Genomic DNA, 27,599 nt, shown 5'->3' with positions numbered 1-27,599 from the left:
TTCAATATAAGCAACAACAATGTCCATATCAAAATAATACATTAATTATGTTTTTTTTTTTATATAGGCTCTATAACATGAGTTATTGCATTATATTAGTTATAATTGTTTTTGCTCTTGAATTAATCAAAAAATTGCCTGCCACACTATCACCTATTGTAATTACTTAAAATTCACATTGATTATATTTTCAGCACTGTATCAGAGACATTGGGAAATCAGAGACACTGTAAGAAAACAGTAGGGTTAATGCTATCAGGCGTCCTTGGGATGTCCCTACCCTAAACTTACCCTAGTCTCGCGTTGCCATACCTCCGAAATCACGTCGTTGTCACGGAAAGCCTGGTTCGCGACGAGGCGACCCTAACCAAAGATTTGCATAAACCAATACCACAGCCTGTCGTTTCCAATCGGAACAAATAAGTAACAGTGGGGAGAACAAGCAAGGACTTGGGCATAGCCAAGCACGAGTTAGGGAGATCCTATGGGCCTCTGCATATTTCCGTTAGGGAACGTGCGTGTGCAATAACTCAATTCGCCTTTGCACTCCTAAACGCGGTTTCTTACAACTTTGGCAATGGGTAAAGACTGCATAAAATATTTTTAGTTTGGGAACACAAAACTGTATTGAGATAAAATGTTTAATCGATGAGAAAATGTGCAGAATGCCGGCCAAAATCCATATTTTCCCACTGCCGGCCAGAGGGCTTCCATATTTGGTAGTGAGTGGAAACGCCAAGCGGATGCTTCACGTTTATACATCCGGTGAATCTTACCTTTATTTAACTAGGCAAGTCAGTAAAGAACAAATTCTTATTTTCAATGACGGCCTAGGAACAGTGGGTTAACTGCCTTGTATAACAGACCTTATTTTTCGGCGTTTATCCAAAAACCATACGACGAACCATGGCGGAGTTAGAGCCTACACAAAGACGCCATTACTATTTATCTTTATAAAGTTAACATTTTAAAAGGTTAGGGCAGGTTCAGGGCGACAGACGTTTACCTTGTCAGCTGGGACATTCGATCTTGCAATCTTTCGGTTGCTAGTCCAGCGCTCTAACCACTAGGCTACATGACTCCCTGGCTATCTGCCGTAACCTTTTAAAATGTTAACTTTATAAAGATAAATAGTAATGGCGTCTTTTTGTAGGCTCTAACTCCGCTATGGTTTGTCGTATGGTTTTTGGATAAACGACAAAAAATAAGGTATGTTGAAAACACAGGTTTAGGAGATTTTATACGCTTTGTTCTATGAGATAATCTAAGAGGGGTATGTACGTCCCAAGGATTCAGGATAGCAAGGACCCTCACAGAAAGGCCATCATTGCTATATGTTTTTGTTCCGACAAGCTGTTTACCTGGGGAATACTATTTACGCGCACAGGAAGAGATGTCATGCAGTTGTCAGCTGATCAGTCGAAGGAAATGTTTGATGCTAGCAGAGGAATTGTTGTCAGTTAAAAAAAACGTGTATCTGATTTCGGTATATCGTTTCTCCAGTTTCTTAGTAGCGTGTATTCTGGTACTTCAACATAGAAAAATGATGTCGAGCGTTGCCTTCAAGCTACTCTCTCTTGTTGGTTTGTTATTGATGTCAACACAGACGACGGATGCGAAGGTAGGGTCTGTTGTTCACATGACTGTCATCTGCTTGAAATACATAAAAACAATTTATATTGACATTGTTTAATGCTAGGTGTTGAGTCAGCTGGCTAGTTACTGTAGTTAGCTAGCTAGCCAGCCAAATATGGATCAGGCTAGTATGTCCTTTCTTGTGACGACAGTCAATGGATAAGTTAGCTAACTAGCTAGCTGGTAACCTGCTCTGTACAGTTACAGTAAATGTGATTATTCCACTGGCTGTGTAAGCTTATTTTAGAAGGCAGGTAGCTAGTTATATCACCATTTATGGCATTAAATGTTCTCTGATATCACAGGCTGAACATTTCCCCCTCCTTTTCCCATAGAATTCAGAGGATATCCGGTGTAAATGTACCTGCCCACCGTACAGAGACATCGATGGACAGATCTACAAACAAAATGTATCTCTAAAGGATTGGTATGTTGTGTTGTCATGGTGTCATTTAAATATGATTACATTCCGGTCGCGTTCCACTGCTTAGACGTTTCCAGATCTTACAACGCCTGGATGGGTATTTTACCTATCAGCTAACCACACCATATGTTATAACAATCTGTCAATCGATGACAGTCTATGATGTGGCATGCAACCATTTGGTTGATGCACGCAGTGGAATGTGACCACTGTCTGAGGTGTGGTGAATGTATGGGTTGTCTGATGGATTAGGCTAACTGTAATTTTACACTGTCATATGAATGATCTCAAATCATATTGGGAGAACTGTTACAGACTTCAACCTCACTGTGTTTTCAAAGACATATTTTGATTTAATTGTATATTTGTTTTCAGTAACTGCCTTCATGTTGTGGAGCCAATGCCAGTTGATGGAAAGGATGTGGAGGCGTACTGTCTGCGTTGTGAATGCAAATATGAGGAGAGGAGTTCTGGAACTATCAAGGTAAGTCTGGGAAATCTACCAACCAGTTAGCCGCACATGTGCCGTTGCTATCCTGCCATGTGGTAAAGCAGAGAGATGATTCTTCATACTTTCATGTGGATATTTTTGCTTAAATTGCCAACGGCAGAAGGACAACAGGCAAATTAGGTTGAAATATAATTTTATTCAACGTTCCTGACACACAGGAGACTTCGGGATGGGATATCACGCAACGATATTGCCCAAGTGGGATAGCATCTGCGCATGTGCTCTGCTACTAACCAGTCAACTCTGTCTATTATTGTGGAGCTGAAATGGAGTCAATGCGTTGCAGGCAGCCAAGGGTTAATGAGTTTGACTGCTGAACAACTAATCAAATGGCCACCCGGACTGTTTACATTGACCCAACCCTTTGTTTTTCCACTGCTGCTACTCACTGTTTATTATCTATGTGTAGTCATTTTACAAATTACCTCGACTAACCTGCCCCCCTGCACATTGCCCCCCTGTATATAGTCTCGTTATTGTCATGTACATGTTACTATTTGATTTAGTAAATATTTTATGAACTCTATTTCTTGAACTGCATTGTTGGTTAAGTGCTTGTAAGTAAGCATTTCACGGTGAGGTCTACCTGTTGTATTTGGCACACATGACAAATAAAATGTTAATTTGATTTGGGTCCACTGTGTTCCAGGTGACTATCATAATCTACCTGTCCATCCTGGGCCTGCTGTTCCTCTACATGGTGTACCTGACCCTGCTGGAGCCCATGCTAAAGAGGAGGCTCTTTGGACACTCACAGCTTCAGAATGATGATGATGTCGGGGTATGTGTGCATGTTGCCCATCTCAACTATAGTGGTGGCCTTTAAGTCAAAGCAGTTGTTGTAGCCGTGACATTTTTGTTTGATTGTGGATCTCGTATTGTGTGACTTGTTGGGGCAATGTATGTGGTGGTGATTTCAGATTTCTGATTTGATGAATAGCTCGTAGATAATTGTTTGGGAATGTTTCTAAAAAAAGGTCAACTCTAGCTTGTCACAATTTCACTGTCCTCCTCACTGTAATGTCGATCTCTCTTTGGGTTCAGGACCAGCAGCCTTTCGCCAACGCCCACAACGTATTGTCTCGTTCGGCCTCTCGCCCCAACATGCTGAACAAAGTGGAGCACGCTCAGCAGCGCTGGCGGAGGCAGGTCCAGGAACAGAGGAAGTCTGTGTTTGACCGCCACGTGGTGCTTAGCTAAACCCATCCCCAGGAAACAAAAACCCTGGGTGAAGCAAAAAATGTTACTGTGACTGGGTGTTCCCTCCTTTTTTTTTTTTTGTCTGATTCTTTCCCCAACTTCCGAGCTTCATCCTTATTTGTGTTTTGTTCCTCAACTGGACCTGTATTTCCTGAAATGTGATCATATAGCTCTATGTATTCAGGAGGTGATCATAAAGGGTCTCTACATCAGTAGGTTGAAGTGGGGTGTTGCATCTGAGACCTTTGGCTTAAGATAATGCTAGTGTCTGTATTACTTTTTATACTTTCTGATTTAATAATACTAATAGAAAGTTAGATGTTACAGAAAAAACAAAAAATCATACCAAAATGAATCACTCAAACTAATGAAAACGTCTACAATAAATGTAACATCTGCTACCTAAACTACAGAAGATGGGAATGAGTTGGAAACAGTAGAAATGTGTAACATCAGTCTCTTGTCAAAAAGCATGTTTTTTTAAGAAGTGATGTATAAACTTATTTACAACCTTTTACCCTAAACAACAGTTGATGTACAGACGTATGCATTTCATTGTGTGTTGACTGTGTTGTGAACACTCCTGTATCATGTTCTCCTGTAAGGCTAAGTATAATATAGCATTTGGGAGACATTTTGACTGTTAACCTATCATCCAATGGTACATTTAATGTAAACATTAGTCCTCTCCTTTGAATATATGTGTGTTACTGTAGTCAGAGCCCTCAGCTGTCACTGTCTAGAGTAGATATACACCATCTCTGCACCTTGCTTGTTTTGTTTTCAGTTTCTACTCCTCTCCATTTAGATACATTTGACATGAATCACACATTAATGAGATCCTCCTTTATTCAAACTTTAAATATCTGTCATTGTCTTATGTTAGACAGTATTGAGGCCACCATCTGTCTTTTACACTGACGTAGAACATTTTCTAATGATCATTTGGGATAGCTTGGGTGGTTGTAAAGTGGGTAGAAAATGCTACTGTTGGGTGACCTAATGAAAGTGTTAAATCTTATCTGTGATAACATCACATTTGAAATACATTCCTGTAATATTTATAATGCTTTTGTTTAATGCTGACAATGTCAAATTCCTGGACCATCCTCCAGGAGTCGTGCTTCAACATAAAGGGTAAAATACATTAGCCAAAATTGATCATTGCATTGATAGGCGCACAAAAACATATTGCACTAATGCAGACATTGATAGGCGCTGAAAATGGCAGGCATACTATACCTTCGGGGTTTAGGATAGGGCTTTGCTATGCATAGGGCGGTAAACAGCAATGCTACAACTGATGAGACATTTCAATAACCAATGGATTTAAATTGTATTAATGCATTAAAAATCCATCATTCATAATATAGCCCAGAGGAAACTAAATCTGAACGAAAATAATCAGTCTATTTCGCAAGTTCACCATTGAACAATAGAACACGGAGTAAAATTACAGGATACGTTTGCAAATAAAATTGATCTCTAATTACAGTATGTTGATATCATACAAGACAATAGTGATCATTTATTTACTTTTCAATGACTTTTGCAGAGCTGCCGTCATCGTTTCCTGTTCTCTCCCCTTTTATTTTTTTGTATGCATGCAGTCCGTTATCCAGAAAAAAAGTAGGCTACACTCGGTGCAGAAAATTCAGATTTAAGGATACTCGGCAAGAGAGCTACATTTACGTTGTCAAAGAATGGATTGTTGAAAAATACTCCAATAAGTGCATAAAGGATAAGGTAAGGAGCGTTTTCCTTTTAATTTGTTCATAAAGTAAACCCATATATTGTAGTTTTAACTTAATATAATGCATTAACTGTTTTATGAAACTGATTCTTGCATTTTCTGTTTTATGAAACTTGCGTGGGCAATAATGCAGAAAATCATAAGAAATTGCCACAAAAAGGTTGAGATTGTTTATGAGAGTGACTTGCTGGTTTGAATTAATAACCTACGACCAACAACAGTTTCCCCACAATTGTTTTATTCAATACAGTAACCTCAAAATCAAGTGCTGTACTGTGAACATAAACTAGGGGGCGCCTTAGGCCTTTTATAGGAACTACCCTAAGTACCCAATCTGGCATCTTAACTGAAATAATAATATATGAATCTTTTGTACCATTCTTACCTTTTTAAATATCAGTCAATATGGGAGGATTTGGGTGAATTTGTTATTATTATTTTTTTGCAGTATGCTTTTATTGAAGTATTAAAATGTTGCTTCATGCATGGGGGAATGCAGGCTTCTGGAAGAAAGTAAAAGTATTAGAACTACTCTTTCACCTGAAACTCTTTCAAACTGAATTATTGCATGTCAAAGCAAATACAATACTTCAAGGTACTTTCTTTTAATAGGACCCATCCTGTGTTTTAAGGGCCAGGCTCTTATCTGTCCCTCTTTGGTCAATGACAGACGGAGAGGGTCTGTCTCCTCAATCCCCTATTCAGTGCCTCAGTGTCAGACAGTGGGAATCGTTTCAAGGCTCATAGAGGCTGCATCCCTGCAGGAGAAGCTTCAGTCAGAACCTTCCCGAGGTCTGCCTGACCATGGTCAGACTAACATTATGGCTGCTGTCTGGAAAAACCTTTCAATGCCACTGAAATGCAAGATAATAGAGTGTATAGGTCCTTGCAGAGCAGTTGCTCCCTGTGCTTGAAATTGATGATGGGCTGTTTGGTATGATTTATTCCTGTCTATAACAGTACAATGATTTCCGATGTTTAGAATATGAATTATTAGACATCTCTTGAGTAAATACTGTGGTTAAGGAAGGGCACATTCTCAGAATAGAAATCTCTTTCATAAGGGAGAATAACTACTTCCATGCATGTGTTTATCCTGTAATTCTTAAAGGCCCAATGGAGCCGTTTTTATATCAGTATCAAATAATTTCCGAGTAACAATTAAGTACCTTACTGTAATATTTTTCCATTAAAATGGGCAAAAATAGTTATTAGCCAAAAAATTATCGAGCTAGAATTTTGCTTGGACTGTCTGGGAGTGGTCTGAGTGGGGAGGGGAAAACTTAAAACTAGCTGTTATTGGCAGAGAGGTTTGGAACTCTCTTTGTTATTGGACTATTAAGCAATTTACCACCTGGTGATGACACCAGGCAAGCCAAAACTCTCTCCCATGCAAACAGGCTGATTAGAAGGTCCTGTGTAGATTGTATTTTCAACCACCAATTATCAGGAAATAACACTGATCAAATGTTTTCACACTTTTGCAGTATTAGTTTCAACAGCTGTTATACAATATGATACAAAACACAGATTTAACAAAATGTTGACTGCACTGTGCCTTTAAGAAAGCATCTGGAGCAAGAATTAAGACAATGTGCAGGACATTCCTCTACTTTCAGTATGTGAGGCTGACAGCTATAATACCATTAACACATTGAACTAATCAGGATGAAGGCTAATGTGACTGGAGGCTGCCAATTTCCTCCCTGATAACAAATATGGCACAGGATCATGTCCTAAAGTGTTTGCCCAATTCCAACAGTGCTGCAAAACATAGGCGGGTGTTTATTAAAAATAAAAATGAAATCCCATGTGCGGTAGTGACTTTAGATCTGTGGAGATGTGTATTATTTGTACACGGGGACAGCAGTGGCAGATCTTTTAAAAGTCTCATGGCAGCCTTTGGTAACAGCATTCTCCATGGGTCACAGATTCCAAATGGACTCCATATGAAGAGAACAGTCAAAAGGGGCCATAGTGATGCCTGAGGCTGTAGCACCTATTACAAGTATGCATAACAAACACTCACACACACAGAATAGCTTACATGCCTCTAGTAGCTTTCCTTGTGACAACAAAAAGTTCAGCTTTTTGTCCATTTTGAGATATTTCTCAGCAACAGAATTAGATCGAATCATATTATTGCCCTATGATGTTTTAAGGGATAAAATAAGATGGATACGATTACATTATGATACTAGATGAACCACTGAAAACTCTACAGGCCCTGAAGATTATTTTGATGCAAATTGGTACTTTAGGTGGAGAGGAAGTATTTATAGTGTGAGTCTTGCCATCTCTCTCTTCATTGCTGTAGGCCTTAGGGCAGTAGTATTGGATAGACATCATCAACATGAGAGGACTCGACTGCTGGAGTTTAAAGGGTGCCTCATGACCTGTCTTGAAATTGAATATGTTGTTCCTAAAAAAACATCTTTATGTTAAAACAGAAGCAGTTTAGACTTGCGATTCAATCAGACCCTATGCTGTTAGGCTGCTTGGAGGCTTTCGTATGCGACTGGCCCATCCTCATTTCCATAGCTCCCTTGACCCACTGGCCCTTGGCTATTTAAAATCTCCAGATGCCGGAGGAGAGGCTCTCACAGGAATATTTTGTGGTAAGGGTGTGGTGAAAGCTCAACAGTGTACTGGAGAGGGTTACTGTCAAATTTCTGAGGCTTTTGTGGGTTCACTGAACATGACCGATGGATCCTACGCAAGGTACATTGGACCTGTAACGGGTCCAAAAAACACTGGCCTGGTCGTATGTTTTTTCCCTTTGCCTGAATGGCTTTAGCAGGTGTAAAAGGTGGAGACTTGTAGACCTCAGGGAAATGATTTTAAAACAGATTTATGCCATCAAAACTGTGTGGACAAATTCCTGAGACCTCGGATTGAAAAAGGTTGCACTATACAAACAATAACAGTCTCTCTTTAAGTAGTGCTTATTTAGGTTTGGACTGTATTTGATTTTCTCATGTTACACTCACAGAGAAGCAGCGTAATGTATTGCTTACATTGTACAGAAGAAACCTTGAAGACAAGACTTCTCGACACCACAGTGGATTCCAGGAGGTTGTTCTTCGTTGTGCATCCATGCTACTGGAGCCAGGGTTCCCAGTATGAAACAACACTAGTACCTCTGCTAATCTGAAGCACAAAGCTGTCAGCGTCCACTCAGTACTCTTTATACTTTGACATGTTTGAGAGACAACTGCACTGAACAAAAATATAAACACAACATGTAAAGTGTTGGTCCCATGTTTCATGAGCTGATATAAAAGATCCCAGAAATGTTCCATACACACAAAAATATGATTTCTCTCAAAAATGCACACTGTGAGTAAAATATATGATACATACTGTAGTTGGAGACTTGGTAGAACTGTGGTGTTTTACTGCAACTTTTGTTGAAATTATGTGGAAACAACGTTGATTCAAAATGGGGAGTCGATCTACCTGTCATGAATAGAATTATTCTACAGGTAGATCGACTCCCCATTTTGAATCAACGTTGTTTCCACATAATTTCAACAAAATTTGGATTTGAAAAAATGTATCAATGTAAGGGAATTTCATCTATTTTTTACCCAACTTTTACCTAAATCTAATGATATGGTGCCATGTTTTGTTGATTTCACGCAGAATTCACATTAGTTGACAACTCAACCAAATGTAAATCAAAACTAGTTATTGAACTGATGTCTGTGCCCAGTGGATGGCTTTAGATTTGATCTCTCCCCCATCTATGTTTCTACTGCCGATGCTCAGAGGGTTTGATGAGAGAATTGGTTTATGGGTAAGCTGTAAACTGACATTTGTTTGTGATGATTAGGCATTGCATTATAGAGTAAATATGAAAGACAGGCTTTATAATTACCATTTTCAGTCTTCTGCATCCTTTCCTGTGAAAGGGGACATTGATTCTTGATTGTAGACTTTGTGCCAATTGTTTTAGATAGAAATGTTCACTTCTTTTTCAAATTCTGCTGTGGCCCAATAGCTGTTCCCTTAACCAGAGCAAGGTTGAGTGGACTCGTGTGTTGACTCATGCATGTTTCCAATACTTGTGGCTTGTTTGTATTTTTTCAGGTTTTTCTTAAGTGCATCGAAAATGTTCCAGAAATCAGTAGCGTAAAGGTAGGGCACATATTGTTTACGGACCATACACATATTGTTTACCGACCAAATTTTTCTTTGATGTCAAAGAACGAAAATCTCTTAACAATTACAACAATGATTGTTAAAAAGGCTGTTTTGCTTGGAGGTAACCTACACTTAAGAAAGCGAAAAACAGACACAACTTTGGATATGGTGATCTTCACAGCAGGCATCCTCCCCTTGGGTATTGTTTAGTCTGGACTCAGACTGCAGTGTTGTTTCTCAACATGCATGTGTGCTCTGGGAGGCTTAATGTTGGGAGAGCAGAGCATGAGGTTTAAGCCTGTCTAGAGCCCTCTTATATAAAACCAACCAGAGAGCGACAGGATCCACACTGCAGTCCAACAACAAGGAATCACATCTGCTAATATGTACATGGATTCTGGTAACTGTCCTCATAGGGGTTTACATGTGTTCACTGTTTTGAATATCTGAATTATTACTTTGGGATATGTCTCCAACCAGTATAATGTCCTAGTATAATTACATATAATGTCAACAAAAACATTTAATGGATCTTGTTAATAGTTTTGTAAAATAAGTATTTTGTTAACTTGTTTTTTGTTAAGTATTATGTTAATTGGTAACAGTCTATACTCCTAATTTTAAAGATATGTATGACTGTTGGGACTAATCATGGCAACTGTCTTCCAACTCATTAGCTGTGTGTTCGTCATTCAGTTTGACCTGAAATGATGTCTTTGACAAACTCTTCTCTCTGGAGATAGCCTCATCATCAAGCCCTTGAGGCTGTTCATCATTTCACCATTTCACTAATTGACACAGGCCTTTAAAGGTTCAACCTTGACTTTATCTTCTGAGATGTGTTTTGACATCTTATCTATCTCCTGGATGAATAGCGGATTCATTCTGCATCTCTGAGTACAATTCTGTAGTTGAAACGTGTGTGTAGGCCTATTAATTATGTTCTTGTTACATTGTGATTTTGCTAGTTTGTGTTATAAATAGTTGGATACACCAAACGCATACAATTACACAGAAATCTTCTCTAATTGTTTCCCTGAGAGAATATCCACGCTGAGTTGAGTAGTTATTCATTCCAGAACTAAACATAGTGTTCTCTCGTAGCTGTTATTGATGAATAAATCTCTCTCTCCAAATGTGGGAATATACTGTACTGGCTCATCATGCTGTCCACTTTATATGTTGTAATAGTCACTTGTTGACTTTAGTTTCCAACTCCAAGACTTTCTTACCCCTCTGGCATGTGTGTATTTGAGAGCACTCTAGTGTTGTCATGTGCACTCCCAACTGTCACTCTCTTTATATGCTGTTAGAAGGCTAGGAAGAGAGTGTCAAAAAGATACAAATGGAATGTGGACCACATGATAATGATGTCCTGAGGATAATTCCAGAGCCTATCTGACTCTCTTGGTCATTCCTATGCAATATACTGTTTAATAGACAAAGAACTGCAGCAAGCTTATGTGTGGGATAGAGGAAAGGTGCCAGATCCATTGAAGTGGGGGGCAAACAACCCATCTCCATGGAAACTAGTCCAGCCCTCGCCTCTCCAGAGGTCTCAAAGTGGGAGGGATTTGGTTGGAAAGACATGACTCGTAGTTCAGTGGGAAAGCTGCAGCTATCCGGCAAAACGAAACGTTTTATTTTTTTGCTACAATTTATCTAACGGGATTGATATTTGCTGGCATTTTTTTGGGGAAAAATGGCTGTGGAAATGAGGCGCTACTCTGAGGTAAAGCCGGTCGCCATTTGAATTTTTATTTTTTTTACATTATTGGGGATAGTTTATAAAGGGTTAACGAGGATCTAGCTAGTTGCAGCAAAAGTATCCGAATGCCGTACAGACAGAGTTCAGAAAGCGCAAATTCATCTCGTGGTTATATGCGACTGTATCAATTGACAAACCTAAAGTATAGCCTACAATAAATATTTCGCTGAAGGGATTTTTGTGATTTTACCGTATTTGGTAACAGAACAGTTTTGGGGATGTAACGCTATTCTTGTTGTTAGCGTTACATCCCCATTTAGGCTCTTTCAAGTTGATAATGTGAATGACAAAACAATTAAATTAAATCGGACTGAGTGAGTTGAGGCTAAATAAATTATGCCAAACTAAAGTTTACATTGTGGAGCACGAGATAATTTATTCAATTCAAAAGAGGGTCAACTGTAAACTCCCTTGGGCCTCCTTGGGTTCTTGAGAGCTACGGATAATTTAGCTACAAACGTTCTGAGATTGCATCCGCCTCAGATTTACTAATGCTGTTGAGTGAGAATATCCACAATCATACATAGCCTATTATGTCCTCTAATGTGGATTCTATTGTTTCTCTCTGAGGGGCATCTCTCTGTTAGATGAAGTTTAGCCAGATCTTTTTCCCCCCCAGGGGTACCTCCTGCTATCACTATCACTGCAACTAGGCAGACCCTGCAGCTGCAAGCTCTTTTTCTTGAACTTTTCACGAACAGACTGTCTATTGTGCATATCTAACAATGACCTTTCCTTCTCACTGGACTGGATTGTCAGCAGCAAGATTGGGAGGCCCCTCTGTTCTCTGGCCAGGGCTTGCATAACAGGGGCGAGGGTGGGATGTCACCAGATGCCTTTTAGGCTGGCATTGTCAGACAATGTGTATGATATCATACACACACCCAGTTATTGGGTAAGACTGGTAGGCTATATGTATGCTGCTATGCCCAGTGTCCACACATCACCCATAATAGAAACCCAATGTCTAGTGCAGCCACACAGCTTTAGGGTGCCTTTTCACCATTTTATTTACTGGCATCTAAATGGCATACTGGGCATACTATTAGCCTATAAGCCATATAATGATCACTATCCTGTTGAAGCTGTTGGAATTCAATGTCAGCTTGCCAACCTTGATGATGAGTTGTAGATCTGTGTTGATCCCTCAGTGGTTTAAGATTCATGGGGAAACCATGTGATACACTGTGAACAGGATTTTAGTGGAATATAGCCCACAGAGAATGACTGTATTGGATGTCACAGTTAAACCTCATCATTTGACTGGGTCTAGGCTATACATGCAGCAGTGGATAATCCAGCCACAAGTCTGCCCCACAAGTGTCAAAAGTTATGTTTTTTTTTTTCTTAGCCTTGTTAAAGGTTAATGGTGCATCGCTTTTATGCAGTGCCTTCAATGTGCCGCATCTTCCTCCCGGTCCTCCCTTTTCTACTCCATTTCATCTCAGCCATTTGCATTTTAGGCCCATAGCAAGAATAAAGATGGCAAGACATAGGGCCATCTATGGTTTTGGAATGGAAGCATGGTAGTTCAACCAGTGTATGGATCCTAGGTAGTCATGTGGCTAAGCTTAGCTCATAACTTGGCATAAATTGTCGCACAATACACATTATGGAGTGATTCAAGTTTAACATTTTTATTGTCAAGTGCACAAGTACAGTGAAAAGTATTTTCTTGCAAGCTTTTTCCCAACAATGCAGTAATTAATATCAGTAGTACTATAACAAAGTTTAGTATTGACACTGATTCACAGGTATTCTGTGTTATCCTTTCTGCTCACCACCCAGCCTTTGCAACTAAGATCCTGTACAGTAGGCTGTCACTTCCTGTTTTTGTTTTGAATCACGGAGACCTTTGATTTACTTTTGGGTGTAGTGCAATCTACTCCCTCTGTTCAAGCAGATGGGGAATGCTGTCCCTTTTCAAATATCACCAATCCCATTCTCTCTTTGGAGTTTGGCATTACAAATACTGAGTGTTTGCACAACCTTTCATAGGTATTCTTAAACCTGTCCAAGGCATATTCAAAATGGTTTGGGCATGGCATTCTTTCAGGCTCACTTGCCATGTAAAGGCTATTGGTAAGGTAAACTGCCTGTGACCAGAAGTAAGTGCTGGGAGGCTGGCATTCAGGCTCCACCTTGACGTGTAGTCACTAGCTCACCCTGGATTACATACCATTTTCTTTACTATACATTATATCTTCCTGTTTTGATCATGCAAAGGTGCCTTAAAAGGAATGATATTCAAATGTATTTTCTCTGCTTCTCCTTTGATAGCTCACCTTACACATTTCTGTAATCCATCTATCTTTTACATAGGATATACACTCAGTGGTCAGTTTATTAGGTATCTAGTTCTGGGTCGGACCCCCTTTGCCTCCAGAACAGCCGGAATTCTTCAGGGCATAGAACCATTGATATGAAGGGCCCTAACGTGTGTCAGGAAAACATTCACCACACCATTACACCACCACCACCAGCCTGTACTGTTGGCACCAGGCAGGATGGGGTCATGGACTCATGCTGCTTACGCCAAATCCTGACTCTGCCATCAGCATGACACAACAGGAACCAGGATTCGTCGGACCAGACAATGTTTTTCCACTCCTCAGTTGTCCAGTGTTGGTGATGGCGTGCCCACTGGAGCCACTTCTTCTTGTTTTTAGCTGATAGGAGTGGGACCTGGTGTGGTCGTCTGCTGCAATAGCCCATCCGTGACAAGGACTGACGAGTTGTTCATTCCGAGAAGCCGTTCAGCACACCACTGTTGTACTGCGCCGTTATTTGCCCGTTTGTAGCGTGCCTGTTAGCTTGCACGATTCTTGCCATTCCCCTTCGACCTCTCATCAACAAGTTGTTATCGCCCACAGGACTGCCGCTGACTGGATGTTTTTGGTTTGTTGCACCATTCTCGGTAACCCCTAGACACTGTCATGCGTGAAAAGACCAGGAGGCAGGCCATTTCTGAGATACTGGAGCCGACGCACCTGGCACCGAAGATCATACCACGCACAAAGTTGCTTAGGTCATCCGTTTTTCCCATTCTAACGTTCAATCGATCGGTAACTGAATGCCTCGATTCCTGTCTGCCTGCTTTGTATAGCAAGCCATGGCCACGTGACTCACTGTCAGTAGGAGTGAACTGTTTTCATGAATGGGGTGGTGTACTTAATAAACTGGCCACGGACTGTAGGCAGTCATAAGGGTTCAGTCAGATCCCCTCTCATCCCTCAGATTCATGATCCATAAATGAACCCTCTTCCATATCAGAGTAAGGGAGAACAGTCGTAAGACAGTGGAGGCACACAAAATGTCTTGTCCTCCTTTCCTTCTTTCATTGGAAGTTAAAGCCTTTGTGTCAGAAGTCAGCCCAGTGACATATATCCTACATCCCAGCTCCCTGCAGCAGCTCAAATGGAGATTAGCCTATTTTCCACATGGCAGCTCCGACAGCTGTGCATGCTCATATCCAGTTTGCCCAGAACACTTTTCTCCAACTTTCCAAAAAGGGCATATCTGCCATTAGTATTGCCTTGAAGATAAAAGGGAACTGTAAACAGCTGAAAGATGGAGAGAAAAGAGGAATGAAAAAGACCGAAAGAATTGGTTCCATCTGGCGCATTGAGTCAGAGAGCTACGGTGGCAGGGACTTGTGGTTATTGTGTAGGGAGTGTGCAGCTGCCATGAACAGTGTCAACCTGGGGTGCCCCTGCCCATAAAGAGGCGAATGGAGCTTTGTGGGATGGATATTTAAGGGGCCCGACAGTGCTCAGCAAACAGCCGCCCACTCGACGAAAAGATGTCCACTGGACCATTCTTTAGAAAATCTGGCACTGAAAGTCAAAAGGAGACAAAAGCCAGCCTCTTGCGGCCTATGTGTTAGAGCGAGGCAGAGAGGAGATTTGTATGGACTGTTAATTAGGAACGGAGTTCTCATCCAGGTGGAAGGCCTTTTATAATGCTTTCATGTTAACGGAGACGTTATTCATAGTCGTTCTCCTCAACCTAAACACATGCTTGGTCCATGACGACAGGCTGTATGTACATACACCACATGAACAGTTCCAATGCGTCTCCTCCATGTAAAAGGTTTATGAGGACCATATGATGTTATGCTAGGGACTGAGTCTGGAGTGGCTCCTCCTTACCCTCTACCATGGTATTTATCCAGTAATTCAACCTCCAGACTCACGTCTGATGTCGGGTTTCCAACAGCAGTCCCAAAACCTCTTTCCTCGATGAGAACGCACGGAAGAAAAATGAAATGGTCTTTTGAAGACGAAAAAGAATGCCTGTGGATACATGGGTCCATACACTCCTCATGTCCTCTGGTGAGTTGTGACGTCTGGAAAGAGTTTTCAGAGGTTTTACTCTGCTTTCCCTGGCTGGCTCATGGCTGTAAGTGAGCTCAGCTCAACAGTAGTTTGAAAACCTTGGAGTATGCTGATCAGCAGAAATGGTCGGGAGGACATGTCTGCCAGAGAGGCTGAGACAGAGGTGTAGTAGCAGACTGGAGAACAAAATTAGAACAATGCTTCTATTTCTGGAAGCCATTGTGTCTGTTGTTATTACTTGATTTCCACCAGAGATGTGGTGGTGCTGGATGGAAATGACATCAAGCCAAGGCTACTCCTCAGGAGGTTCATAGAAGTTCATCCATTGTGATGACAAACACTAAATAACAACTTACTGTTATCATCACAGCTCAAACCATGAAAAGTGCTGTGTTCACCAAATCACATTGACATCTCATATTCGGTATGTAACTGCCAGGTGTTGATGAGCAAAGATGCATAGTTGAGTGTCTGAGAATCTTTGTTGGATGATAAAGAAGCTCTTATCATTGAAGCCAGGTGCTCCGAGCTCCCGCCCCTCTCCTGTCTAATGTGTTGAATACCAGGCCTGATGGACAGGACAAATATTAGCACATTCCTCTATGTGATGGGCTGGCCTGTGGGCTTGTTGACCTGTCAAGGCCATAGACCTAATGGCTTCACTATGAGATGAAACATTCCACAGCCCATGCACGTCACACACACGCACATCCACACGCGCGCACACACACACAAACTAGCGGGAGTAGCTTTGTATAGTATTTGTGTGTTTCGGTCACCCGATAAAGGGCTTACTTTTTAACCATGAGTTTTCCCATTCAAGGACATGTTGAAAACAAAGAGCTCTTCTGTTCCACCCCAAACTGTCTCAGGAACACACACAGACTTGCCTCCTCAACAAGCAAGCATAGTTTGTGATCTAATGGTATAGTAAGGACATAGTAACTGGACATGTAGTAACTGATATTATCTAGCCTCATGATTTCCCCCCATAATGGATATGCCTTTTGCTGTAGAATATGGTATAGCTAAGACACAACAGGACAGTTATGAGTTAGTGGTTTGGATGGCAGATACTGTAAGTCATGTAGACAGTTAGGGAAAGAGTAAATGTCTTAGATCCCCAGACAGAAGGCAAAATTTTTTCTAACTGTAACTGGTTCTGAGGAACCTGACGAGAATAAACATATACCTTGAACATTGTTGTTGATAGATAGGCCTGTTTATTTTTTACTCATGATTCAGAGAGATCATATCACAGGATAGTTGTTTGTATTCCTTGTAACTACTGTGGAACAACATTACTTGCTCAATCAGTGTTTATCCAGTGCGCAGCCCAAATGTAGGTAAGACGAGGAACTAATCTCCTTTGATGTGGAGTGTTTTCCATCAATCCATCTGTTTTTCCACCTTGTGTCCTGTAGTTCAACAGAATACTGTATGTATTATGTATGAGCCTCAGTCATGCAGGTCACGGTTAACCTGCAGTTCACTTCTGGTTGTCTGTGGAACCCTGGGTGGGGGTCAGAGTGGGTGTAAATCTGCCTGCTGTCATCCTGCCTGCTGTCATTTCCCATATGGCACCCTATTTCCTATAGTGAACTACTTTAGACCAGGACCCATAAGGCTCTGGTCAAAAGTAGTGCACTATGTAGGGAATAGGGTGCTATTTGGGATTTAGACCATGTAAATGCAGCATGACTCGACTAGAATTCAGAGGTGGGAGGACAGACAGCCTGTTGAAATGACAGGTGTTAGCTCCCTTTTGTCATAATTCCAGGCTGTGTCTTGTTCATAACGTTTTCTGAATGTTAAGTCAATACTCAAATTACATGTCAATATCTGACAGGTAGGTGCATTCCTGCATAGGTAGTTAACCCTTGTGAGTCAAACAAAGCTGACGTCACACCCAGTGATGCAGTGGTGAGAAAATAGGTGGATAAACTCTGATCGCCGGTCTGTGAAAAAAGTAACGCCTACTTTCAATGCATTTTTCTGCTAAAGGTGGGTGAACTGTCAAGCAAAAATAAAGTGTGTTTACTTGTGTTTACCCTCCACTACACAACTGGTCTCATCTGAGCATCTCTTCCTTGACATTTATAAATTACTGAAAATATAAGTTTAGTATGCAGTGTTCTTAAATCTCATATACCAAGTGCCAGCAGTCAGTATCTTGATAATGTGTCTGCAATGCTTGATAATGTGTCTGCAATGCTTGATAATGTGTGTGCAATGCTTGATAATGTGTGTGCAATGCTTGATAATGTGTCTGCAATGCTTGATAATGTGTGTGCAATGCTTGATAATGTGTGTGCAATGCTTGATAATGTGTGTGCAATGCTTGATAGTATGTCTGCAATGCTTGATAATGAGTGTGCAATGCTTGATAATGTGTGTGATGTTAACAGAGAGGTCTATTTTTTTGGTTGACCTGAACATTGACTGGTTAGCATCTAGCTGTCCTCTCAAGAGGAATCTTCTAACTGTGACTAATGCCTGTAATATGACCCAGGTTATCACTCAACCAGCTAGAGTGCATACCAAAAGTGTTGGATCTGTGACATCCACTTGTATTGATCATATCTTTACTAATGCTGCAGAGCTTTGCTCCAAAGCAAAATCAGATTCCATTTGCTGTAGTGACCATAACATTGTGGTAATAACAAGGAAAGACAAAGTGCCAAAGGTTGGGCCTAAAGTAATTCATAAGAGATCATACAAAATGTTTTCTCAGGACTCTTGCTGAAGATGTTAAAAATGAATGTTGGTCTGATGTTTTGAACAGAGGCCCATAGGCCTCTTTTCAAAAGTAGTAGCCATTTAAGACATTGCCGTACTCTAGCCCTAGACACGAACCATGACCACCTCTTACTGAACATGGTTTGACAGTTTGCTGCTGCTTTGACATCCCAGGAGAGAAAATGTATTTTACCCCGTTTTTCTCCCCAATTTTGTGATATCCAATTACGATCTTGTCTCATCACTGCAACTCCCCAACGGGCTCGGGAGAGGCGAAGGTCGAGTCATACATCTTCCGAAACATGACCCGCCAAACCACGCTCCTTAAAACCCGGCCACTTAATCCGGAAGCCAGCCGCACTAATGTGTCAGAGGAAACACTGTTCAACTGATGACCGTAAGTCAGTCTGCAGGTGCCCGGCCCACCACAAGGAGTCGCTAGAGCGCGATGAGCCAAGTAAAGCCCCCCCCCCGGCCAAACCCTCCAATAACCCCGACGAAGCTGGGCCAATTGTGCACCGCCCTATGGTGCTCCCGGTAACGGCCAGTTGTGACACAGCCTGGGATCGAAACGGGAGGCCTATAACTTGTAAATGTGAAGAGATGGTATCAGTCTCCACGAAGTCAGCTGGTTAATGCCTTGCTGTTTACTCCCCAAAGCTCCATCTTGGACTTCGCTGACCCAAATCTCTCCATTGTTGTGAACTTGTGAAGTAGGTTGTGCATATAACCTATATCACTACACTTTTAGAAAAAAGGGTTCCAAAAGGGCTCTTTGACTGTCCCCATAGGAGAACTCTTTTTGGTTCCAGGTAAAACTCTTTTGGGTTCCATGTAGAACCTTCTGTGGAAAGGGTCCTTCATAAAGGGTTATTCAAAGGGTTCTCTTATGGGGACAGATAGCACCTTTTTCTCTAAGAGTGTAGCCACGGGTGCCACATAGTAAATATTGTCCGTTTGCACATAGATTATGAGAAAGATGCCGAAACATTGCTACAGTGAAAGTTGAGACACAACACTCAAAACTATGAATCACCTACTCACTTGTTGCCCTCAACTTGGCTTCTTTGTAATTACATGCTGAAACCTGCCTACTGTTCTTGCATTGCACAAGTAGCCTGTTAAAGGGCCTTTATTTAACAATCACTGACATTTTCTTGTCATTACAAAGTGTTCCAGATACACTGAGTGTACAAAACATTAGGAAAACCTTCCTAATATTGACCTGCACCCCTTTTTGCCCTCAAAACAGCCTCAGTTCACTGGGGCATGGACTTTACAAGGTGTTGAAAGTGTTCCACAGGGATGCTAGCCCGTTTTCACTTCAATGCTTCCCACTGTTGTGTCAAGTTGGCTGGATGTCCTTTGGGTGGTGGACCATTCTTCATACACACGGGAAACGGTTGAGCGTTAAAAACCCAGCAGCGTTGCAGTTCTTGACACACTCAGACCACCTACTACCTTACCCCGTTCAATGGCACTTAAATCTTTTGTCTTGCCCATTCACCCTCTGAATGGCACACATATACAATCCATGTATACATTGTCTCAAGGCTTTAAAATCCTTCTTTAACCTGTCTCATCCCCTTCATCTACACTGATTTAAGTGGATTTAACAGGTGACATCAATAAGGGATCATAGCTTTCACCTGGATTCACCTGGTCAGTCTATGTCATGGAAAGAGCAGGTGTTACTAATGTGTTGTACACTCAGTGTAGGTATAGGCAGTAAGCCTCATATTTGGAAACTGTACTGATCTGAAGTACTTCCAAAATTGATACATAGGCCTATAAAGAATCCTGGGGTACTCCACATTTGTTTTGATAGAACCATTAAGATTAACTGAGACACTTTTCAAATGTGTTTTTAATTGCAGTATGCCTGTCTTGATAAGTTCTCCTTTTTTCTAAGCGTACTGTATTTGCTTTCCAGATGTTATAATTAAAAGTGTTTTTACGCGCAGCCAACAGTATTTTTATAGCTGTGCATCTTTCAATATGTCAATGAAAAAAACGTATTTCATCAACCTGTAGCAGGTATTTAAAAGAAATAGCATAATTTTCAGACATCTGATATTCTGTCCAAATTTCATCTAATATTTAATGTGCTTCAGTGGTGGTTGGTGAAGTTTAAAATGAGGGAAGTGGATTATAATTTTTTATGAGCATGGCCATATTTCTATTACAGCGTATTGGATAACTGTCATTCATATTCCATTCACCCAGCTCAATGTACCATTGATAGGTTTAGGCTACTAAATGATACTCAAATGCTCTCTATTCCCATCATGAGGTTGCTACAACCTAGCCTATGAATTAAAGTTTACAACATAAGTCACAGGTCGAGAGAAAAATGTGAGTGATTAAGGTGACAGTGACACATTTAATAACGCCTTGCTTGCATCTCGCTGATCTAGGGTGTAATCATTAGTCCAACAGTTGTAAACGAGAGTTTCTATTGGACAAATTCATGTATGTTTATCCCCGTTTCGTTTGCTTCAGTTTTAAGAAAATATTTTCTACAGAATCAGCTGTCTGTGACCATGCAAAAAAAACTTCATATCATAACCGCTAACTACTACACACAGCCTATATCATTGTCACCATATTAGTTAACGTCTCATAGTCAACATAGCTACTAAAACTAAGGCGTTTAGTAAACCCGCTACAATCATGCAGTACAGTGTACAGTCAGCAAGTGACGTGAATATGTTTAGTATAGTTTTATCTAAAAAGGATAACTTTTTAAATGTTTCACTATTTTTATTTTTATGAAATTCACTGAAGATGATGGTCCTCCCCTTTCTCCTCTGAGGAGCCTCCACGGATGTGCTTTCATGTTCTGTTTTTCTCACATGCCTTTTAATGTTGGTGACGTTGATGACTGTAGTAAGGGAAAGCATGTACAGGTGAAACTCCAAGTATACCTTTGGGTACTTATGGTTGTGTGCACAGAAATAAATACAGACCAGAGCCTATGGCTATGTGTTTGAGTGTAGCCTAATCACCATCACTGTACTCCAAGGCTCACATTCTGAATACCTTGGATTTCCCTGCCTGCACAAGATCCGAATGAACGAAAACAACTGCAGTTGTTAGGATCTATCAGGATATTCTGGCAATTCCCTGTGCAGCTGGATCAAAATGAAGATGTATGCTCTGTCCTCTCAGTCCACTAAAACAGGAAATAGATGACAGCAGGAATGCCGTCTCTCTCCTCATCTGTCTCTATAGGGCCCAGTGCTGTCTCTCTCCTCATCTGTCTATATAGGACTCAGTGCCGTCTCTCTCCTCATCTGTCTCTATAGGGCTCAGTGCCGTCTCTCTCCTCATCTGTCTCTATAGGGCTCAGTGCTCTCTCTCCTCATCTGTCTCTATAGGGCTCAGTGCTCTCTCTCCTCATCTGTCTCTATAGGGCTCAGTGCTCTCTCCTCATCTGTCTCTATAGGGCTCAGTGCCTTCTCTCTCCTCATCTGTCTCTATAGGGCTCAGTGCTCTCTCTCCTCATCTGTCTCTATAGGGCTCAGTGCTCTCTCTCCTCATCTGTCTCTATAGGGCTCAGTGCTCTCTCTCCTCATCTGTCTCTATAGGACTCAGTGCTCTCTCTCTTCATCTGTCTCTATAGGGCTCAGTGCCGTCTCTCTCCTCATCTGTCTCTATAGGACTCAGTGCCGTCTCTCTCCTCATCTGTCTCTATAGGGCTCAGTGCTGTCTCTCTCTTCATCTGTCTCTATAGGGCTCAGTGCTCTCTCTCCTCATCTGTCTCTATAGGGCTCAGTGCTCTCTCTCCTCATCTGTCTCTATAGAGCTCAGTGCCGTCTCTCTCCTCATCTGTCTCTATAGGGCTCAGTGCTCTCTCTCCTCATCTGTCTCTATAGGGCTCAGTGCTCTCTCTCCTCATCTGTCTCTATAGGGCTCAGTGCCGTCTCTCTCCTCATCTGTCTCTATAGGACTCAGTGCCTTCTCTCTCCTCATCTGTCTCTATAGGGCTCAGTGCTCTCTCTCTCCTCATCTGTCTCTATAGGGCTCAGTGCTCTCTCTCCTCATCTGTCTCTATAGGGCTCAGTGCTCTCTCTCCTCATCTGTCTCTATAGGGCTCAGTGCTCTCTCTCCTCATCTGTCTCTATAGGGCTCAGTGCTCTCTCTCCTCATCTGTCTCTATAGGACTCAGTGCGTCTCTCTCCTCATCTGTCTCTATAGGGCTCAGTGCTCTCTCTCTCCTCATCTGTCTCTATAGGGCTCAGTGCTCTCTCTCCTCATCTGTCTTTATAGGGCTCAGTGCTCTCTCTCTCCTCATCTGTCTCTATAGGGCTCAGTGCTCTCTCTCCTCATCTGTCTTTATAGGGCTCAGTGCCGTCTCTCTCCTCATCTGTCTCTATAGGACTCAGTGCTCTCTCTCCTCATCTGTCTCTATAGGGCTCAGTGCCGTCTCTCTCCTCATCTGTCTCTATAGGGCTCAGTGCTCTCTCTCCTCATCTGTCTCTATAGGGCTCAGTGCTCTCTCTCCTCATCTGTGTCTATAGGGCTCAGTGCTCTCTCTCCTCATCTGTCTCTATAGGACTCAGTGCCGTCTCTCTCCTCATCTGTCTCTATAGAGCTCAGTGCTCTCTCTCCTCATCTGTCTCTATAGGGCTCAGTGTCGTCTCTCTCCTCATCTGTCTCTATAGGGCTCAGTGCCGTCTCTCTCCTCATCTGTCTCTATAGGGCTCAGTGTCGTCTCTCTCCTCATCTGTCTCTATAGGGCTCAGTGCTCTCTCTCTCCTCATCTGTCTCTATAGGGCTCAGTGCTCTCTCTCTCCTCATCTGTCTCTATAGGGCTCAGTGCTCTCTCTCTCCTCATCTGTCTCTATAGGGCTCAGTGCCGTCTCTCTCCTCATCTGTCTCTATAGGGCTCAGTGCTCTCTCTCCTCATCTGTCTCTATAGGGCTCAGTGCCGTCTCTCTCCTCATCTGTCTCTATAGGGCTCAGTGCGTCTCTCTCCTCATCTGTCTCTATAGGGCCCAGTGCTCTCTCTCCTCATCTGTCTCTATAGGGCTCAGTGCTCTCTCTCCTCATCTGTCTCTATAGGGCTCAGTGCTCTCTCTCCTCATCTGTCTCTATAGGGCCCAGTGCTCTCTCTCCTCATCTGTCTCTATAGGGCTCAGTGCTCTCTCTCCTCATCTGTCTCTATAGGGCTCAGTGCCGTCTCTCTCCTCATCTGTCTCTATAGGGCTCAGTGCTCTCTCTCCTCATCTGTCTCTATAGGGCTCAGTGCTGTCTCTCTCCTCATCTGTCTCTATAGGGCTCAGTGCTCTCTCTCCTCATCTGTCTCTATAGGGCTCAGTGCTCTCTCTCCTCATCTGTCTCTATAGGGCCCAGTGCTCTCTCTCCTCATCTGTCTCTATAGGGCTCAGTGCCGTCTCTCTCCTCATCTGTCTCTATAGGGCTCAGTGCCTCTCTCTCCTCATCTGTCTCTATAGGGCTCAGTGCTCTCTCTCCCTCATCTGTCTCTATAGGGCCCAGTGCTCTCTCTCCTCATCTGTCTCTATAGGGCTCAGTGCCGTCTCTCTCCTCATCTGTCTCTATAGGGCTCAGTGCTCTCTCTCCTCATCTGTCTCTATAGGGCTCAGTGCCGTCTCTCTCCTCATCTGTCTCTATAGGGCTCAGTGCTGTCTCTCTCCTCATCTGTCTCTATAGGGCTCAGTGCCGTCTCTCTCCTCATCTGTCTCTATAGGGCTCAGTGCCTCTCTCTCCTCATCTGTCTCTATAGGGCTCAGTGCTCTCTCTCCTCATCTGTCTCTATAGGGCTCAGTGCCGTCTCTCTCCTCATCTGTCTCTATAGGGCTCAGTGCTCTCTCTCCTCATCTGTCTCTATAGGGCTCAGTGCTCTCTCTCCTCATCTGTCTCTATAGGGCTCAGTGCCGTCTCTCTCCTCATCTGTCTCTATAGGGCTCAGTGCTCTCTCTCCTCATCTGTCTCTATAGGGCTCAGTGCTCTCTCTCCTCATCTGTCTCTATAGGGCTCAGTGCCGTCTCTCTCCTCATCTGTCTCTATAGGGCTCAGTGCGTCTCTCTCCTCATCTGTCTCTATAGGGCTCAGTGCTCTCTCTCCTCATCTGTCTCTATAGGGCTCAGTGTCTCTCTCTCCTCATCTGTCTCTATAGGGCTCAGTGCTCTCTCTCCTCATCTGTCTCTATAGGGCTCAGTGCTCTCTCTCCTCATCTGTCTCTATAGGGCTCAGTGCTCTCTCTCCTCATCTGTCTCTATAGGGCTCAGTGCCGTCTCTCTCCTCATCTGTCTCTATAGGGCTCAGTGCTCTCTCTCCTCATCTGTCTCTATAGGGCTCAGTGCTCTCTCTCCTCATCTGTCTCTATAGGGCTCAGTGCTGTCTCTCTCCTCATCTGTCTCTATAGGGCTCAGTGCTGTCTCTCTCCTCATCTGTCTCTATAGGGCTCAGTGCTCTCTCTCCTCATCTGTCTCTATAGGGCTCAGTGCTCTCTCTCCTCATCTGTCTCTATAGGGCTCAGTGCTCTCTCTCCTCATCTGTCTCTATAGGGCTCAGTGCCGTCTCTCTCCTCATCTGTCTCTATAGGGCTCAGTGCCGTCTCTCTCCTCATCTGTCTCTATAGGGCTCAGTGCTCTCTCTCCTCATCTGTCTCTATAGGGCTCAGTGCCGTCTCTCTCCTCATCTGTCTCTATAGGGCTCAGTGCCGTCTCTCTCCTCATCTGTCTCTATAGGGCTCAGTGCTCTCTCTCCTCATCTGTCTCTATAGGGCTCAGTGCTCTCTCTCCTCATCTGTCTCTATAGGGCTCAGTGCCGTCTCTCTCCTCATCTGTCTCTATAGGGCTCAGTGCTCTCTCTCCTCATCTGTCTCTATAGGGCTCAGTGCTCTCTCTCCTCATCTGTCTCTATAGGGCTCAGTGCCTTCTCTCTCCTCATCTGTCTCTATAGGGCTCAGTGCTCTCTCCTCATCTGTCTCTATAGGGCTCAGTGCTCTCTCTCCTCATCTGTCTCTATAGGGCTCAGTGCCGTCTCTCTCCTCATCTGTCTCTATAGGGCTCAGTGCTCTCTCTCCTCATCTGTCTCTATAGGGCTCAGTGCTCTCTCTCCTCATCTGTCTCTATAGGGCTCAGTGCTCTCTCTCCTCATCTGTCTCTATAGGGCTCAGTGCGTCTCTCTCCTCATCTGTCTCTATAGGGCTCAGTGCTCTCTCTCCTCATCTGTCTCTATAGGGCTCAGTGCCTCTCTCTCCTCATCTGTCTCTATAGGGCTCAGTGCTCTCTCTCCTCATCTGTCTCTATAGGGCTCAGTGCTCTCTCTCCTCATCTGTCTCTATAGGGCTCAGTGCCGTCTCTCTCCTCATCTGTCTCTATAGGGCTCAGTGCTCTCTCTCCTCATCTGTCTCTATAGGGCTCAGTGCTCTCTCTCCTCATCTGTCTCTATAGGGCTCAGTGCCGTCTCTCTCCTCATCTGTCTCTATAGGGCTCAGTGCTCTCTCTCCTCATCTGTCTCTATAGGGCTCAGTGCTGTCTCTCTCCTCATCTGTCTCTATAGGGCTCAGTGCTCTCTCTCCTCATCTGTCTCTATAGGGCTCAGTGCTCTCTCTCCTCATCTGTCTCTATAGGGCTCAGTGCTCTCTCTCCTCATCTGTCTCTATAGGGCTCAGTGCTCTCTCTCCTCATCTGTCTCTATAGGGCTCAGTGCTCTCTCTCCTCATCTGTCTCTATAGGGCTCAGTGCCGTCTCTCTCCTCATCTGTCTCTATAGGGCTCAGTGCCGTCTCTCTCCTCATCTGTCTCTATAGGGCTCAGTGCTGTCTCTCTCCTCATCTGTCTCTATAGGGCTCAGTGCTCTCTCTCCTCATCTGTCTCTATAGGGCTCAGTGCTCTCTCTCCTCATCTGTCTCTATAGGGCTCAGTGCTCTCTCTCCTCATCTGTCTCTATAGGGCTCAGTGCCGTCTCTCTCCTCATCTGTCTCTATAGGGCTCAGTGCTCTCTCTCTCCTCATCTGTCTCTATAGGGCTCAGTGCTCTCTCTCTCCTCATCTGTCTCTATAGGGCCCAGTGCTCTCTCTCCTCATCTGTCTCTATAGGGCTCAGTGCCGTCTCTCTCCTCATCTGTCTCTATAGGGCTCAGTGCTCTCTCTCCTCATCTGTCTCTATAGGGCTCAGTGCCTCTCTCTCCTCATCTGTCTCTATAGGGCTCAGTGTCGTCTCTCTCCTCATCTGTCTCTATAGGGCTCAGTGCTCTCTCTCCTCATCTGTCTCTATAGGGCTCAGTGCTCTCTCTCTCCTCATCTGTCTCTATAGGGCTCAGTGCCTCTCTCTCCTCATCTGTCTCTATAGGGCTCAGTGCCGTCTCTCTCCTCATCTGTCTCTATAGGGCTCAGTGCTCTCTCTCCTCATCTGTCTCTATAGGGCTCAGTGCCGTCTCTCTCCTCATCTGTCTCTATAGGGCTCAGTGCTCTCTCTCCTCATCTGTCTCTATAGGGCTCAGTGCTCTCTCTCCTCATCTGTCTCTATAGGACTCAGTGCTCTCTCTCCTCATCTGTCTCTATAGGGCTCAGTGCTCTCTCTCCTCATCTGTCTCTATAGGGCTCAGTGCTCTCTCTCTCCTCATCTGTCTCTATAGGGCTCAGTGCTCTCTCTTCATCTGTCTCTATAGGGCTCAGTGCCGTCTCTCTCCTCATCTGTCTCTATAGGACTCAGTGCTCTCTCTCCTCATCTGTCTCTATAGGGCTCAGTGCTCTCTCTCCTCATCTGTCTCTATAGGGCTCAGTGCTCTCTCTCCTCATCTGTCTCTATAGGGCTCAGTGCTCTCTCTCCTCATCTGTCTCTATAGGGCTCAGTGCTCTCTCTCCTCATCTGTCTCTATAGGGCTCAGTGCCGTCTCTCTCCTCATCTGTCTCTATAGGGCTCAGTGCTCTCTCTCTCCTCATCTGTCTCTATAGGGCTCAGTGCTCTCTCTCTCCTCATCTGTCTCTATAGGGCCCAGTGCTCTCTCTCCTCATCTGTCTCTATAGGGCTCAGTGCCGTCTCTCTCCTCATCTGTCTCTATAGGGCTCAGTGCTCTCTCTCCTCATCTGTCTCTATAGGGCTCAGTGCCGTC

General features: G+C 43.3%; 2 protein-coding genes across 4 annotated transcripts in view; both read left to right on the top strand.

Annotated features, from left to right (window-relative positions):
• Positions 1-946: 946 nt before the first annotated feature.
• LOC106587541 (transmembrane protein 9B) lies at positions 947-4,917 on the top strand. Its single transcript, XM_014176023.3, has 5 exons — positions 947-1,621; positions 1,971-2,062; positions 2,435-2,543; positions 3,220-3,351; positions 3,615-4,917. Exons 1-5 carry the CDS (start codon positions 1,394-1,396, stop codon positions 3,768-3,770), a joined length of 717 nt encoding a protein of 238 aa, XP_014031498.1. The 5' UTR covers positions 947-1,393; the 3' UTR covers positions 3,771-4,917.
• Positions 4,918-5,256: 339 nt separating this feature from the next.
• Positions 5,257-27,599, top strand: part of dennd2b (DENN domain containing 2B) — a 101,497-nt gene continuing 79,154 nt past the window's right edge. For 2 of the 3 annotated variants that reach the window (XM_045708822.2, XM_045708825.2), the window contains exon 1: positions 11,243-11,401. The gene's annotated coding sequence lies outside the window, so the exon portion shown is untranslated. Of the gene's footprint in view, positions 5,517-11,242; positions 11,402-27,599 lie in introns of those variants that run through there. The other variant, XM_045708823.2, reaches the window with a different exon arrangement.

Source organism: Salmo salar, chromosome 26 (assembly GCF_965601325.2).
Source record: "Salmo salar chromosome 26, fSalSal1, whole genome shotgun sequence".
In the NCBI taxonomy this organism is placed as follows: domain Eukaryota; kingdom Metazoa; phylum Chordata; class Actinopteri; order Salmoniformes; family Salmonidae; genus Salmo; species Salmo salar.
Note: the sequence above shows the minus strand (reverse complement) of the source record. Positions and strands in the feature narration are given on the sequence as shown.